General features: G+C 48.0%; 1 protein-coding gene across 1 annotated transcript; it reads right to left on the bottom strand.

Annotated features, from left to right (window-relative positions):
* Window positions 1-438: 438 nt before the first annotated feature.
* KCTD14 (potassium channel tetramerization domain containing 14) lies at window positions 439-7,116 on the bottom strand. Its single transcript, XM_050942504.1, has 2 exons — window positions 6,787-7,116; window positions 439-2,941 (listed from the first exon to the last, which is right to left on the bottom strand). The coding sequence occupies exons 1-2, from the start codon at window positions 6,844-6,846 to the stop codon at window positions 2,270-2,272; spliced, it is 732 nt and encodes a 243-aa protein (XP_050798461.1). The 5' UTR covers window positions 6,847-7,116; the 3' UTR covers window positions 439-2,269.
* Between the last annotated feature and the right edge of the window lie 10,038 nt (window positions 7,117-17,154).

Raw genomic sequence — 17,154 nt, 5'->3', positions numbered from 1 at the left:
CAATACAAATCATCAATAATAATAATATTTGCTAGAGAGTGGGTTGTCAACCTGGGCATTGACACCCTTTTGCTTTACAGCTAGGGGAGAGATAAGGGTCCTTAAAGGGGCGGCTCCAGGCACCAGCACGCCAAGCGTGTGCCTGGAGTGGCAAGCCACGGGTGGCGCTCTGCCGGTCGCCACGAGGGCGGCAGACAGGCTGCCTTCGGCGGCATGTCTGCTGAGGGTCCGCTGGTCCCGCTGCTTCGATGGACCTCCTGCAGGCTGCCACTGAATTCGCAGGACTGGGGATCTCCTGCAGGCAAGCCGCCGAAGGCAGCCTGCCTGCCGTGCTTGGGGCGGCAAAATGCCTAGAGCTGCCCCTGGGTCCTTAAACCTTATCTGTTTTAACACAAGGTCCTGGTATGGACCAGGTTAAGAACCACTGTGCTACAGCACTGGTTTTCTCAGCAGAGAGACAAATTTTGCCTTGGCATGAGCGAGCACAGCTCCCAGTGGGCGCCGTGGCAGCTCATGTATAGAGGGTGTCAGGGCACTGTCCCACCCACCAAAAGCTTCAGAGCGCTCTGCAGTCACTGCAGCCTGTGGCTTGGGCAGTGAATCCAGCACCACAAAGCCCTCTCAAAATCCCCACTGCTTGCTTCCTCTCAGATCTTGACTGCACAGTCTGTAGGAGAGGAGAAGCAGCAGGAGGAACTGACAAGGAGCTGTGGGAGGCTACTGATAGAATCATAGATTATTAGGGTTGGAAGGGACCTCAAGAGATCATCTAGTCCAACTCCCTGCTCAAAGCAGGACCAATCCCCAAATGGCCCCCTCAAGCATTGAGCTCACAAGCCTGGGTTTAGCAGGTCAATGCTCAAACCACTGAGCTATCCCTCCCCCTAGGGAATAAGAAGAAAGGCAAGAGGCTCAGGAGAAGAGCCACTCTGCTGAGTGGGTAAATCTGTCAGTCACTCCGGGCCTAGGAGGTGAAGATGCCTCAGGGGCTTGGGACTAATGGGGAACAGGGGCTGGAGGAGTAAGGAGAAATTCAGGTGAAGAGAAGGGGGAGGAGGGAGACTTCAGAGGCCAGGGTTAAGCAAGGTGGGAATGAGGGGGAAGAGAAGAGCACCCAGAGTTCTGGGGCTAAGTGTGTGTGTGTGGGAGGGCAGCGTTGTGGTGTGCGGGAGCCCTGGGGGTTTCTGCTATGCCCCACTTGCCCCAAAGTTCACCAGCTGCCCCTGAGTTGCATGTGCTCATGTAACTCCTTCAACTGAAGCCATATCATTGATCGTGCACAGCTATAGTTGAGAGACCAGTGAGTATGTCTGCACTTGCAGCTGGGGCCATGTGATTCCCTCCTCAAGGAGTCATACCTGCATGAACTCCCACTGAGCTGGTCCGCTAAAAATAGAATGTAGCCGCAGCAGGGTGAGCTGCATGCTGCTTAGCCACCCTGAGTATGTTTCTAGGGTCTCGGAGGGGTATGTCCTCAGGGCAGTTAGCCTCTCCTGCCACTCTCACTACATTGTACTTTGAGCATGCTAGTTCAATCACAGATAGCATGGGTATGTCTCCTCGAGCTGGGAATCATACACTCCGTCCCTAGCTCCAAGAGCAGGTGTACCCTTAAGAGTGAAGCTATATTCAGACTAAGGACTTGGTGTTTATTTTCTCTCAATGACACTTCCAGACCTGATTTTCTGCTTTACAAAGATGATTTGCCCCCAGTACTGCAAACATGACCAGGGATCTGGAATCCAAGCCAAGTTCTTTCTGCCTATTATTGTATATATGTAGCAACAGTAAAAATTCTGTTCCAGATCCTCCAATAAGGCTACTTTATACTACACTGACCATTGTTTCTGGCTGTAAATCTGGTTAATTCAATCCCAGGACGATTGCCCCAGAGCTGGTGTAGAGGCAACACTACTCCCAGCCCTGGCTGCTTGCACAGAATGAGATCAGAGTAAAGAGGATGAGGCCAGGGCACCCTATATTACTCTGGTCCCAACTGTGGTTTCTGCCCCTCAGGGCAGTTAGCAATCAGTCTAAGGCTGCTCTGACTTACACTGGAAGACCAGGCCTGTATACAATTGACTCAGTTTTGGAATAGCATGAGAGCGGGAAGGCTTAACACCTCCATTGTGCACACATCTCAACTTGTGAGGTGTGCAGTTTGGCCAGATCCCAGAATCTGATCACTGAGAGATTCTCTGTATTAAAACAACAGAAGTCTATTTATTTTAATAGCCGTTTAAAAATCACTGCTAAGAGTTCCCTTTTGCTACCACCAGGTGAACAGAAATTTGTAGAAGAAGTCGTAGGATTTGAACCGAAAGCCTTTCTCTGTGACATGGGGCTGGAAGGAAATCTTGTATCCTTTGGCTTCGATGTCCATTTTAATGCAATCCAAAAGGTCAGAAATGCTCGGCGTCGCCTTCCAGGGGCCGAACTTCACCACCGATTTCTTATCCATGTCCAAGCTGTTCAGGGCGTTGTGACACTTGGCTGCATCCTCCTCGGTCCTGACCACACACACTGTGACGCTGGAGTGACGGGATGCTACCGCCTCCGCCCGGGCGATGCGAATCATCAGCTCAATGTTCTCACTGTAGTAGGGCACACGGGCCAGAAACTGCTTCCTTGCCACCACCTCCCCAAAAATCTGAGGGGAGTCCTCCAGCTGCTTGACCAGAGGCTCGATGTCATAGAACAGTGCCTCTTTATACACGTCCTGGATGCACTGGGTGGGCACCTGGTTACTGCGGAGGTATTCCAAGATGTACTTAAAATAAGTGCCTGGCCTGTCAATGAAGAATCTCCCCTCTGAGTCAGTCCTGAGCTTGGGCTGGCCAGTAAACATGTCTGCCAGCTTGGAGCCAGGGTGTTTCTTCAGGGTGCTTAGCGTTGTTGTGTACACCTCCCCACCAATGTTTAACTCCACGATTGGTGACAGCTGCAGTCACAGGGGGAAAATACCATATCCATTACATGTCAGAGCAGTGGGAAATTGGAATTAACTGGCTAGTGTGTCACTGCCCCATACTGGATGGACTCGGAACTGCTCACCTCTGCATCTGAGTTCATATCCTGCCAATAGCTAACCAAGAGTCTGTCTAAGATACTTATATCATTCCCATTGCCATAATATCTAAGCACCTCACACTCTGTAATGAATTTCTCCACACAACACCGCTGTGAGGTAGGTGTGATGGTGTACCCCATAAGGCTTCATGGGAATATGCTTATGAATGTATATATGATACAACTGGAATATGTTTTATGCTACATATGCCATGTAACATATCTATGTAAAAGTTATGATCTACTGAATACATTCATCCTGTTTGTATATATGCATCATTTTTGTACTTGAAGTTAGGAATATTGGCTGTATACTTGCTTGATAGCCTTAGTAAAGCATTTGGTCAGCTTTTTGAGAAAGGAATGTGCAAATTAAGTGCCCAGTCAAGAACCACTTAAGCCAACAATGAACTCAAAGACCCCAATCCACATTGGAGCTTTCCCAGGAATGTGGCTTGGCTCGTAAGAAACTCAGTCATGTATGAACATGTGACTTTCCCATGTGACTCCAAATCTCCATTTTGGACCTGGACTTTGCATAGGAGAGAGGAGGCGGTCTCCACCCACAAGAGAAAATCTACTTAAGCCCCTAGGAGACCCTTCCATTTTGTCTTGAGTTAGCTAAAGAGCTAGTCTGTCCACCCCCAAGGAAACCTGAAAGAAATTCGAACAAAGGACAGTAACTACAGGGAGTGCGAGTGATTGCTGGACCCAGACTAGAAAGACACTAGTCTGTAAAAGGAAGCTTACCGGAACTGGTGAGGTTTTATCTGTATTCAGTTGTCTTAGACATAGACTTGCATATTCTATTTTATTTTACTTGGTAATTCACTTTGTTCTGTCTGTTACTACTTGGAACCACTGAAATCTTACTTTCTGTATTTAATAAAATCACTTTTTACTTATTAATTAACCCAGAGTATGCATTAATACCTGGGGCTGGGGCAAACAGCTGTGCATATCTCTCTATCAGTGTTAGAGAGGGTGAACAATTTATGAGTTTACCCTGTATAAGCTTTATACAGGGTAAAATGGATTTATTTCAGGTTTGGACCCTACTAGGAGTTTGGCATCTGAGTGTTAAAGACGGGAGCACCTCTGCTGCTTTCAGGTTAAGTCTGCAGCTCTGGGGCACGTGGTTCAGACCCTGAGTCTGTGTAGGAGTAGATGGGCGTGTCTGGCTCAGCAAGACAGGGTGCTGGAGTCCTGAGCTGGCAGGGAAGGCAGGGGCAGAAGTAGTTTTGGCACATCATTTGGCAGTTCCCAAGTGGGTTTCTGTGATCAAACCTGTCACAGTAGGGAAGTGCCATTCTTCTCATTTTAGAGTTAGGAAGCTGAGGCACAGAGAGACTAAGTGACTTGGCCAAGGTCACACAGGGACTTGAACTTGGATTTCAGGTGAGAGCCCTAACTGCTGGGACCATCCTGCCTCTTCGTATTCCCCATTAGCTCACCTAATAGAGGCCTATGACTTGGGAACAGGAAGTGTTGAGGTCTCTCCCTGCTATTGTGACACTTCAGTGAGGTGATAGCAACAAGCATGAGGACAACCAAGGATTTGTTACAGTATTAATAGCTAAAGTTTTATTTCCCTCTCCCCTTGATTTGGGTTTTCCCTAAAGAGTTGGGACAAGAGCTGTGTGTGATTTTAGTAACAAAACCCCAAATTAGTTTTACAGTGTACCTATTTTGGGGCATTGTTATAAATCCAAAAGCTGGACCAGATTAGCTGATCATGCACCACTGAAATGCAGCCATATCTGGGGTAGAAGATAACAGCTGTTTATCAGAGCACCGTAAAACTTTCCCATAGCATTTAGGCCATGAAGTGAAGAAGAATACGCCAACCTAAAACTACAGGGGACTTTCCTCAAATTTGAATTCCTGCAGGCCATGTCACCACTTTCGTGAAAAATGCCTTGGGATCTTTGAATGCCCAGAGAGGCCACAATCTTAGTTTCACTTCTGATGGCTCCTCGAGCAGCACAGTACCCCCCAGTGCTGACTGGTGAAAAAGTGACACCTCACCCCTTTCTGCATAGCCACTTTATTGAGTGCTCAGTGCAGCAAAGTATGTGTGTGTGTGGGGGGGAGGATGGTTTTCTTGTTTATTTAAAAGTCAAGGACGAAGCAGGTTTGTGTTCTCTAAAACAATTACACCTGGAATGCAAGTCACACACATTATACTGTTACGACTACACCTAGCCACTCATTTGCTCTTTTTCATGAACACAGGGCTTGATCATGCAAGGATCAAGGCCGTCAGAACTAATCACAAGCTCAAGGTTCTTTGCTGGGTCAGGTTCTGGGTGCTCAGGATTGAGCCTGTAGCCAGAAAATGTGGGGGGAACATGAAGGGTACATATAAGCTTAGGCCCAAAGGAACAGGGAAATAAAAAGGACCTGATTCTCCATTGCCCTGCCCCTTGCACAGTCACTTGCACCAAAGCAAATGGGTGCACAATGGTGTCATTCACATTGGGAAGCATTTCACACCCACCTGACAGAGGTGTAAATGACTGCGGCAGGTGCAGGGAAAAGGAGACCAAGGCCCAACAATATTTATATAGTGGAACCTCACTCCATGTTTTTACACTAGCCCACAAACCCAGTAAGTCCACCTGAAAACTAGCAACTTCACCCCACTTCCCAGCAAAGATCAAACAGCAGGGCCAGGAAGCAAGGTCTTATACTCCTCAGCCTTCGCTTTTACAGAAACTTTTACACAGGATTGTCATCAATGACTAACAGCAAACTACTCTGTCAAAGGAAATGAACATGTTTTACATTCACTAGTGCAGCTTTCTTAACAATTTTACCATCTTTATTTGGTTATTCACTAATTACTAACCCTTGGTAATGTTGCCTAGTGGTGAAAGCATTGGCTTTGGACTCAGGAGACCTAGGTTGTCGTCCTGGCTCTGCCACTGGCCTTGGACAAGTCACATCCCAGCTCTGTGCCTCAGTTTCCCAATGTGTAAAATGGGGATTGATACTGATTTCCTTTGTCAAGCACTTTGAAATCTCCTGAGGACAACCATTATATAACATCTGGGTATTATTACCAGTGACTCTCAGTAAGGGCTAGTCTATACTTAGTGGCAGCTATGCCACTGTGGCACTTCAGTCAAGACACTACCTACGCTGTCTCCCCGAGAGGCAAATTCTCCTGTTGACTTAGCACTGTCCACACCAAGGGTTAGGTCGATTCAATTGTGTTGCTCAGAAATGTGGATTTTCATACCCTGAATAGTTATACCAACCTAATTTCCTAGTGTAGACCTGACCTAGGTTGTCCTTAATATTAGCATGAATTAGTGAACCTGCTATGCTAGTCTGGTGTCAATGTTCTGCAAATCTAAAATGCTAAGATAACGTTGTTGCAATTGTCAAGTATATAACACCCCATTGAGCAACAGAAGCTTGGGTCTTTTTTTTTTTTTTTTTTTTTTTAAATTTTCCAGCAAATACAGTTCAGGAGCAGAAATCACTGCCTTGTGCAGGCTGTGTCATTGCCAGAACTCTTGTGTCTAATCTAGAGGCACCAATTTGCTCAGAATGGACTGGGTAACATTGCTGCTGGCTGACCCCAAAGTCTCAGAAATGGCAAGCAGGCTAAAAGCAGCATAACATCCAGAATGGGGCCAAGAGGGATGCTGTTCCCACCCGCAAACTGCTGAGATCCCCACCAGACAGAACACTGCCAGGCCCCCTCACCGTTTGTAGACTGCTCGTGACTTGTTTCCCAAGGGATCGGTGCTCTGATGAACTGCTCATCTCCCCCAGGCCTGCAGGGCAAAGGAAGGGAGCGGGAGGCTCAGAGATACAAGAGGAACTTGCTGCTTGGCACTCAGATCATGGACTTCTCTCTGACTCTCTCCCGGCTTCTGCCAAGGGGTAAAAGATAGCTCCAGGCTCCCCTCTCTAATTCTCCCTCAGCTTCTGTGCAGTGGCTCAGGTCTGTTCTCGGCTTCTGTATGTAACTCCAGTCCAGCCACTGTCCTAAGGGCGCAAGTTTGCTCAGGTGCTCCTGTGCCAAAGCTTACAGGTGTGACAGAGTGGAGGGCTGAGCCTGTAAGCGGAAGTGTGTATTCATCGGTCCTCTGGCAAGTAGCACACAACACTTTGCAAGGGGCAGAGTGGACCTGGGCTGGGTGCCCATTGCATCCGCCTGTGATACCAGTGCAGTGACTAAACCCCAGATAATCCCTCCCAATGCACAGAGCCTGTCCGGGAGCACTGCCATGTGTGACGACTGCCTGGCTGAACTGGTTACACCCTGCTGTCCCAGCCCTTGGGCCTCCTCGCTCTGTTTAAAGACACAGTACATGGGTTAGTCTGAACCATACATCCCATGGCTCACATGCGCTCTGGCCAACATGTTAAGACTCGGATGTCCATACGTGGCTGTGTTTCCTGGGGTGCTCAGACATTCATTAATTGTTGCAGATAAAATAAGACCAAAGCCAAAGCTCCACTCAACCCTGAACCATTTTTGATAGTTCACAAATGTTTGGTTAACATTCTCGCCTCACCCCATTTTTGATACACCTGGATTCACCTGGGCTCAAAGGTGGAAAGTATCAGAAATTCCTTGGCTGTGGTATTTCCAGCCTAGCTGGAGTCAGGCAGCACCAGAAAACTTGTGGGGGGAGGGGAGGGGAGCTATGCTAATGAGATTTCCATCCAGATTTTTAAACCACAGAGGTTCAAAGAAGAGTGAATATAAACAGGAACTTCAAAGGAGATAGGATGACCAGATGTCCTGCTATTATCGGGATTATCCTACTGTTAGGGGCTTTGTCTTATATATGCAACTATTCACCCTCTATCTTGCCGGGGGAGGGGAAGTATCCCAATTATTCCCACTTGCTATCTGGTCACCCTACAAGGAGGGAGAGTGCTGAATCCAAGACCTGACCCAAAAACATTGCTGAAATTCAGATCCATAGCAGAATCTTGCAGTACAGCCTCATCTCTGCTCCAGATTTTTTGAGGTGTTCCTGTTACGTCGGAGGCCAGTATGTCCTTTCCCTTGTCTGTCTTTGTGCATCATTCCCACAGCTGGACTGTGTCAGTTTGCAAATGTTCATGCCAACTCTTTTTTGGCTTTGCTTTGTGTGGGTTTGCATCCCACTCCCCCTGTGAGAACCAGGCTTTAAGGTTTGGTCCAGAAAGAAACTTGCAGCACAAAGTGAAAGAGATTTGAATTTGCCCATGTCACTAATTTTTGAAATTAAACCTATCATCAGCCAAGTCTTGATCAGAGCTAGGCCCAGGTTCCACTGAATGACTCATGCATTTGAGTGAACCTTTCAGTGAACTTGGCCAAAATCTTGATTTTATGATGCAGCCCAGACCAGGTGAGTGTGACATGCTGTTAGGTTATGTTCAGAGCTTCCTGCGCAGCTGTAACCATTTCTCCCCAGAGCTCCTCAGTAATAATCCATGTCTGAATAACTGTGCATTCTTTTTAGTGCAGTGCTTGGATTTTCTCTTTGACAGGCCTAAAGAGTTAACAGAGCTGAATGCAGTGAAACTTGAGATGTCCTTGGAGGCAGGAGGTTGTGTGAGTCTCTTAACACATAAACAATCAAGACTCACTAGAAAACAGTGAGAGTTGGCAGGTCTGAATTTTCTAGGTCACTGATTTTTGCAAATCCCATTCTTACATGGGGAAGCTCACTTATGCCTTCCAAACATCCTGGATTTAATTCACTTGTAAACCTGAAGCTGCTGACTGATATAAATTCAAAGTTTGTTCTGTACAGTGAGTTTTTGTTACTGGAGTCATCAGCCTCTGTTCCAGCAGCTGCAGGATTGGAAGCTCACCTCTCTACCCCTGCAAACTTTTAACTAGAGCAATGGTTTTTAACCAGGAATCCGGGGGCCCTGGGAGGGCCATGAGCAGGTTTCAGGAGGTTGATCAAAATAAACCAGAGAGGGGCCAGTGTTTGAATCACTGGGGCCCAGGGCAGAAAGCCAAAGCCAGAGCTCCACCTCCGGAGGCTGAAATCAACAGGGCTGCCTCGGGGGGGAATTGGGGCAATTTACCCTAGGCCCCACAGGGGCCCCCATTAGAATATAGTATTCTATAATATTGCAACTTTTTTTTATGGAAGGGGCCCCCAAAATTGCTTTGCCCCAGGCCTCCTGAATCCTCCGGGTGGCCCTGGTTTCAAATCAAAGCCCAAACAGCTTAGCTTCATAGGGCCCCCTGTGACATGGGGCCCTGGGCAATTGCACTGCTTGCTACCCCCAACACAGGCTGTGGCTTTTAATCTACTGGATGTGCAAAAAACAGTTGTTGTGGCACAGGTGGGCCATGAAGCTTTTATAGCATGTTGGGGGGCCCTCAGAAAGAAAAAGGTTGAAACCCCCTGAAGTAGAGCATGGCAAATAAAGAGGGGAGAGGTTAGCTTTGTTAAAGTTCATCAGTAGGATTTTGCAAAACCAAAATCAGGAGTGCTTATGGCCCTCCTCAGGATCTGAACACAGGCCCTTCAACAACACAGCACAGATCTCCCCCACTTAAGCAAAGGTGGTAGCAGTAGTAGGCCATTTTCCTCTGGTGGACCAGTTTCTTGAAGGGGTTGCAGTTCCTGGGCCTCAGTCTCCATTTTCTTACCCCTACTTTATGCTGGGGTCACTTACACCAGCATGTGACCCTGAAGAATCCAGGCCAGCATTTATGAAGCATCTTGAGTTGTTTGGCTGAAAGGCGCTGTGTCTGTGAGACTAGGATCGTTGTAATAACTGTGTTGCTGAGCTTGCAGAGCCCTGCTAACAGCATGGCTTGTTTTAAGATGCTGTTTCACAGTCCTAGTATATGAGCTTCTCCCAGTGGGACTTTTTTGTTATGGGTTTTTGATTTCCAGCTGCCAAATCCCTCCTGTTTGAAATGAGTTTAAGAACCGCACCCCACTTTCTCCCTAGGGAGCACGTCACTGCAGAGTTGTGGGCATTGTACACCTGCCTCTGAAGCAGCTAATACTGGCCCCGACAGAGAGAGTGGGCCCACTGGTCTGGCCTGTTTGGCTGTAGCCCTCCAGGCTGCAATTTATTCCTCCAAGAGGCTTTGAACTGTCAGTGTCTGACTCCAGAACAAAGTCCTCTGCACTAGCACGACGTGGAAACAGTTGCTCTTGCAGCCTGGTGCTCTTCTCTTTTCCTCCTCGTCAAAGGGAGACTAGTGGGGCAGGTGGAGGGAGAGCAAACGATGACCTGGAAGAGCACAATCAATGTTTTAAGGGGGATGAGAGAGGCAGAGCTGGGAGAGGGCTCTCATCCCCCCCAAACTCTGACTGTGTTCTTCCATAGTTCCCCACAGCCTGGTGGTTCACTTCTCACTCTCCCTTGGGAAAGGGAAAAAAGGCAGAGAGCTTGAAAGGCTCCATAGTGAGGAGGTTCCTGGGGTTCCCGCCACCATTGCAGCTGCTGTTCTATCTGCCGAAAAGCCCCGGCAACTGTTGTTAGGGCCGTTAGGTCGGTTCCTCCCTTTGGGGAAGTACAGCCTAGAAGCTGGAATGTGTGAAGCACTGACCTGCAATGTCAGCCCGGAGCTCTGTGTTGGCCTGTACATTGGCAAGAAGCGCTCAGCGAGCTGTTACCTGGAGAATCATTGAAAGCTGCTCCTGCACTTCCCCAATCGCCCTGTCTGCCGGCCTGAAGGAGAGGAGAGTTCTTAGAACTGTTAACTGGGCAGGCCCAATCTAGCGGGACCATAAAGGTCACAGTCCAAGCCTCAGGAACCTGAGGATGTGGTCAGCTGTTGATGGGTAAAACTGAGTGATGTTTGATAGAATATTGCTGTCATAAACAGATGGTTAAGGGTTAATGTCTCTTTTACCTGTAAAAGGTTAAAAAGCTCAGTAAACCTGGTTGACACCTGACCAGAGGACCAATAGGGGGACAAGATTCTTTCAAATCTTGGCGGAAGGAAGTATTTGTTTGTGCTTTTTGTTTTGTTCATTGTTTGCTCTTGGGACTAAGAGGGACCAGACGTACCCCCAGGTTCTCCAAATCTTTCTGAATCAGTCTTTCATGTTTCAAAATTGTAAGTAATAGCCTTATTTTTGTTTTCTCAACTTGTAAATGTTTCTTTTTGCTGGAAGGATTTTTACCTCTGTTTGCTGTAACTTTGAATCTAAGGCTGGGGGTGGGGTCCCTTTGGTCTATATGAATCTGAGTACACTGTAAAGCATTTTTCCATCCTGATTTTAGAGATAATTTTTACTTTTTTCTTTCTTTAATTAAAAGCTTTCTTTTTAAGAATCTGATTTTCCTTGTTTTAAGATCCAAGGGGATTGGGTCTGAACTCACCAGGGATTGGTGGGTGGAAAGGAAAGGGGATGGTTAATTCCTCCTTGTTTTAAGATCCAAGGAGTTTGGATCAGTGTGAAGCCTCTCAAGGCAACCCAGGGAGGGGAAAGTCTGGGGGGGAAAGGAGAGGGGATGGTTAATTTCTCCTTGTTTTAAGACCCAAGGTGTTTGGGTCTGGGTTCCCCAGGGAAGGTTTGGGGGGAACAGAAAGTGTGCCAGACACTAAATTCTGGCTGGTGGCAGTGTACCAGATCTAAGCTAGTAATTAAGCTTAGAAGTGTTCATTCAGGTCCCCACTTTTTGTACTCTAAAGTTCAAACTGGGGAAAGAAACCTTGACAATTGCTATTGCCTTCCCCCTCCAACAAACTTAGGCCCCCTTGGGCCAGTGTTTGTGTCCTGGCTGGTTCCTTGTTAGGGTGATCAGATGTCCCAGTAAAATCAGGATTGTCCCACTAGTTAACCCTTTGTCCCGCGTCTCGATCAATGTACGATTGTGACGCCATTTGTCCCGATATTCAGGTAAGGAGGCGAGCAAGAGGGAGGCACTGACTCCATGGGTGCTCCAGGGTTGGTGTGGGGAAAAATTGCAGCCAAACTCCCCCCTCCTAACCTCCTTCCCCCCCCCCCGCCATCCAGTGTGCCGTGTCTCTGCTCCCCCACCCCGCCAGCGCTTTCCACCACTTAACAGCTGTTTGGCAGTGCTTAGCGCTTTCCAGGAGGGAGGGGGGAGGAACGAGGAGTGCTCAGGGGAGGACACAGAGAAGAGGCAGGGTAGAGGTGGGGACTAGAGGGAATGGCATGGAATGAGGGTGGAGTGACGGTGGATGCTTGGAGGGAAGAGGCAGGAAGTGGGCAAGCACCCACCCAGCACAGGAGAAGTCAGCGCCGTAGGGGCGAGCAGCAGGCAGGGGGGTGAAGAGGCAACTGGCGGGCAGGGAGGGTAAAGAGGTGAGCGGGTGGGGGACTGAAGAGGGATGCAGCAAGCCAGCAGGGGGCCAGGGAATAAGGAAGGGCACGGTGGGGGCTGAGCCGGGAAGGAGGCAGGACCTGGGGCAGAGTAGGGGCAGAGCCTGGAAGGAGCAGGGGTGGACTGTGGGCGGGGCTGACGGCACCTCAATGTGTCTCGATATTTTAGTGTTGTGATCTGGTCACCCTATTCCTTGTCTCTATGCAGAACGCTGAGTATTGTGTGCTGGAACTGTTCTCGGTGACCAGGTGAGGCCCACTGTGTACATGTCCTCAGGAGGCCTGATGGCACCCTGCAGACATCACTAGGCAATTAAGCCAATTTCAGTTGCTTTTAAACAGATGACGCCACAAACCAGATCAACTCTATCTTAACTTAGGAACTCAGGCCCCTCAGGGATAGTCACCAGCTTTGTGTAGACCAGCAGGAGTTACACAGCACTGCCTTTGTTTCTATGACTGTTGCATCTGTAAAAAACCCACATAAGGGGTGCTCTGGCTCAGTGTGAGGCTAAGTACAGATCACCTGATAGACTGGAGCAAGGATAAAGGACTTGTTATAGCCTATGACATGAATAATTTTTATGGGTTCTCGTCCCTATCTTGGAGAAGTTAGTGTGTAGCCAGATGAGGAGTAGCCAAAGATTTATGTGGGAGCTTTGCTGTTCGGGAAGGTCACAGCAGTGAGGTGGAGCAGGGCTGAGATCTCTAGGTTGTGCCCCACTTTCCCCATAGCTCCTTGGAATCCATGGTGCTCAGAGGCCATCTGCTCCATGGAGCTGTAAACCCCTCCCCTCATGGACTTTTCATTAGTAGCTCTTCTCTTTTCCATGGCAGAGGACGAGTACACCTCTCCCTCGATATAACGCTGTCCTTGGGAGCCAAAAAATCTTACCGCGTTATATTGAGCTTGCTTTGATCCACTGGAGTGCACAGCCCCGCCCCCCGGAGCAGTGCTTTACTGCGTTATATCCAAATTCGTGTTATAGCGGGTGGCATTATATTAAGGTAGTGGTGTACTTAGATTGTAAGCTCTTTGGGGCAGGGAATGTCTTTTTGTTCTGTGTTTGTACAGTGCCTAGCACAAGGGGGGGCGCAGTTCATGACTGAGGCTCCTAGGCACTACTGCAATAGTAGTGTAGTATGGCCTAGTGGACAGAGCACTAGCTTGATATTCAGGAGAGCTGGGTTGTGTTCCTGCCTCTGGTGTGGTGGGTAAGCTTTAGCCTGGGTTTTCCCACCCATAAAACAGGGATAATGATATTCACCTCCTTTTTAAAGTGCTTTCAGATCTTCTGTTGAAAAGAGATGGGATCCTTGTGCCTATCCAATAATAAATAACTTGGCAATGCCTTTTATTGTGAATAAATAGGTGGTTTTTATATTGTATAAATATGGACTTATCAATAAACTGGAACAGCTCCAAGTGCTTATTGTGGGTCTGCTAGGAAAATAACATGAGCTGTAAACATTTTTTTTTAAAAGCAGATGTATTTTTCCAATAGATTGGAACTGCCTCTTCTGTTCCGGATTGTTAGACAGACAATAGGTAGATGAGTATTTTATAGCTCTTTCTAAAAATAAAATAAGTCCTGGTAAAAATTACATACCTAAAGAAAGCTGATGCTGTGACATAAAGTGAAATAAGAAAATTAAAGTATAGGAGAGTGGGTAGGCTAGAACTAGGAGGAACTCCTGTCTCTCTCTTTCTGTATCCACCTGTTGTCTCTTATCTTGTACTTAGATTGTCAGCTCTCTGGGGCCAGGGGACCTGCCTTTTGCCCTATGTGTATAGTGCCAAGCACAATGGAATCCTGATCCATGACTCTGGTTCTCGGGCCTTACCGTAATGCAAATAATAATAATATATAATAAGTCGGCAAGGGAAAACTTGTAGACACCAAATATCAGGAAACATCTACCGGGGACATCTGTTCGGCTGTACATTCCCATGAAAAGCCCAGGAGGAGCCCTGTTCCTTGGATTGTTTTAAGTCGGACTGAACAATAAAATAGACTCTACGGAAGAAGCAAGAGGGTGAGATTACAAGGCTAGCATCTGTCATTCTGTGGAGGTTATACCTGTTTTTAGCTCCTGCTGCTTTGTCTTTGACTTTGACAGGGCATTCACTGACTCCAATTCAGCAGAGCTCCCCAACCAAACCCAGTTCGGATCATAACCTCCCACTTCCTTGGGCCATCTCTAACTTTTTTGAGGCCCCAGCATGTAAATTCAGGGTCAGATTTAAGCTCTGTGACTCAGAGGGGTGCATACTGCCCCTCCCTGTGTCTGCAGGGGTAGCTGTGCTGGAGCTGGGGTTCACCCTGGTGATGGCAGTTTTACATGCCAGCTGGGACTCTGCCATCAAGACTGCCTGGGAGATCCACTGAGTCCGCTTATCTCTGGCTGGGATGGCCTGGTCCTGCCACCTCTTGGAGTTTTTCTAAGGACTGCAGGATGGAGCCTTGTCAGGAGGCACAGTAGAATCTCATTAGTTTTCACTAATACCTGGGAGACCTTGTCCAATTCACTGACGTCTGCAAATTTCCAGGTCACCCTAGCAACAGGAGACCCTACTACACTGACCCCTCTGAACTTAACTGTCTCCTCAATTAAGGGTCATGTAATGAGCCATCATTTGTCACCACTGGTAGCTCCTAATCGCTCCTGTGAGGTGCTGTCCACACTCAACTCCCATTGACTGCAGCAGTGAGTGAAGGATGCTGGATCAGCACCTTGCATTATCTGATCCTCAGTGAAACACTCCTAACTTAAATAGAAGCTGTCTCAGCCTGCACAAACATTGCTGTAGGTCCCACCCTTTGCTTCCCAGCCATTTATCAGCTCCACCCTTGTAGGTACACAAACCCCATTTGAGGAATGCCAGTCCACCCCAAGCAGGCTCTGTGACGGCCGCCCTGGAATGTAGGGACTCCACTCCCACAATGGAAATTGCTTATCAGCATCTCCTTGCTGGAGGAGTGAGCATCACTGCTTGGTGACCCTGGTACAAAGTGCGTTATGGTTTCTGACCACCCTCTCAGAGCTGGCTCACCCAGCACATTCCTTAGCAGTGGCACTTACAAAATTCTCCCCCTTGCCATGAAGCCCATGAGAGAAGAGGAGAGCATACGAAACTAACTCCTGCTATCAATTATAAATAGCCCCACTGAGCTGTCAAGATGTTCCTGTGCCTGAGAAAACCAGATGACTTTATTATTGTCTCCAAATCCTTTTCTGTACTCATTTGTCCATATGCCTCCCTCACTTGTGTCACATTAAACTTAGTGTGTGGGTGTATTGGTGCAGGGCCCATATCTTTATAACAGATGTGGGGCATTTAGTGTGTAAGTGTATTATCAAGGGTATGCTTTCCTCTGGATTATCTGCTAAGATCTGATGGGATCCGTGGCTAGACACACCATCAGTCTGTTCTGGTCTTGCATTTCCTAGTCTCCTTTGTTTCAACTTTTCTTTCCTTCCCACACTCTTTCCATTACTCAGTAGATGTAGTTGTGTGGATGTTGTTATTTATAACTCCCCCTAGCACAGCAGCCCTGTTAGCTGTGTTGACATGAGCCAACTTGGCTGCTGAAAGATATGTCTCCCTTCCAGTCTCTTTAGGAAAAGCAGGAGTATTCTAACACACTGGACTGCCTCCAATCCCATGTCAGAATCAGGTTGATGCTGCCAGCATAGGGAATAGTGTGTGCCTTAAAATGGTTCAGTCTGAATAAGGGTTCAGCCAGCAGCACAATCCATGACTCCCTCCAGACCCAATGCATTGGCTGGGGTCCATTTTGGAGGAGGGGTCCCCATCCAGCCCCATGGCAATGAGGTGGAAAAGATGATACAGCCCCAGGCTGTGTAGCCCTTCCCAGAGTCCTGGGAGGTTATTGCAGCCCAGGGGAGACCCTTGTAGTGCTTCAATGGAGCTGTGCCTCTGTGGAGCTAAGGATTAGAGCTAGCATATAGGCTAACCCCTTCTCACTGATTGCCCTGGGGTCCTTGGTAGAGCTGAGCAGCGCAGGCTGGACTAGCTCCTGCTGTGCTCTCTCACTGATTTGTACAGAAAAATACCCAGAAGGATGAAGCAGCTACCAAACCCCCACACAGTTTATTATGTACAGTCACTGCTCACTCTGTGTGGAGCTCATTGCTGTATTAAGACTTTACACACCTCACTCCCATTAGCACTAGTCCAAAGCAGCACAGGGATTCCCTGCCTGTCCTGGGAGAGAATGTCTTTATTTAACCTTTCCTTGGCCCTGGGCACCTTACATTACCTCTAACCAGTGGAATCATAGACTATCAGGGTTAGAAGGGACCTCAGGAGGTCATCTAGTTTAACCCCCTGCTCAAGGCAGGACCAATCCCCAGACAGATTTTTGCCCTAATCCCTAAATGGCCCCCTCAAGAATTGAACTCACAACCCTGGGTTTAACAGGCTAATGCTCAAACCACTGAGCTATCCCTCCCCCCCAAATGATAATCCCATGCCGGAATACAGAGTGTCACACTCCAGGAGAACCCTCCTATTCCCTTCAAAACTAAATCTTTAAAGGCGTCAGCTATCCCGCATACCTGGGACAGGCTCTGCTGACGGGAACGAGCAATGCAGATCTGCCTGGCATTAGGTTAACTGCTGAGGCAGCTGGAAGACAGCTGTTGAGCAAGAAGCACCTGAACCTGATAAATGTCATAGGAGAGTTTAGGTGGAAGCTCCTGAGGAGAAAAGGGGGCTCCTAGGAGCCTGACCTTTGAAGAAGGGATGCCCCTAAGGCAGAGAGATAGG

Source organism: Gopherus flavomarginatus, chromosome 1 (genome assembly GCF_025201925.1).
Source record: "Gopherus flavomarginatus isolate rGopFla2 chromosome 1, rGopFla2.mat.asm, whole genome shotgun sequence".
Taxonomy (NCBI): domain Eukaryota; kingdom Metazoa; phylum Chordata; order Testudines; family Testudinidae; genus Gopherus; species Gopherus flavomarginatus.
This window is presented reverse-complemented; position numbering and strand designations above follow the sequence as displayed.

Bases quoted from the DNA above. Each gene is read 5' to 3' on its own strand.
- KCTD14 (XM_050942504.1), bottom strand. From the start codon at position 6,846: ATGAGCAGTTCATCAGAGCACCGATCCCTTGGGAAACAAGTCACGAGC. The intron at 2,942-6,786 runs GTGAGGGGGCCT...CTGTGACTGCAG, and splicing joins TCACGAGCAGTCTACAAACG to CTGTCACCAATCGTGGAGTT.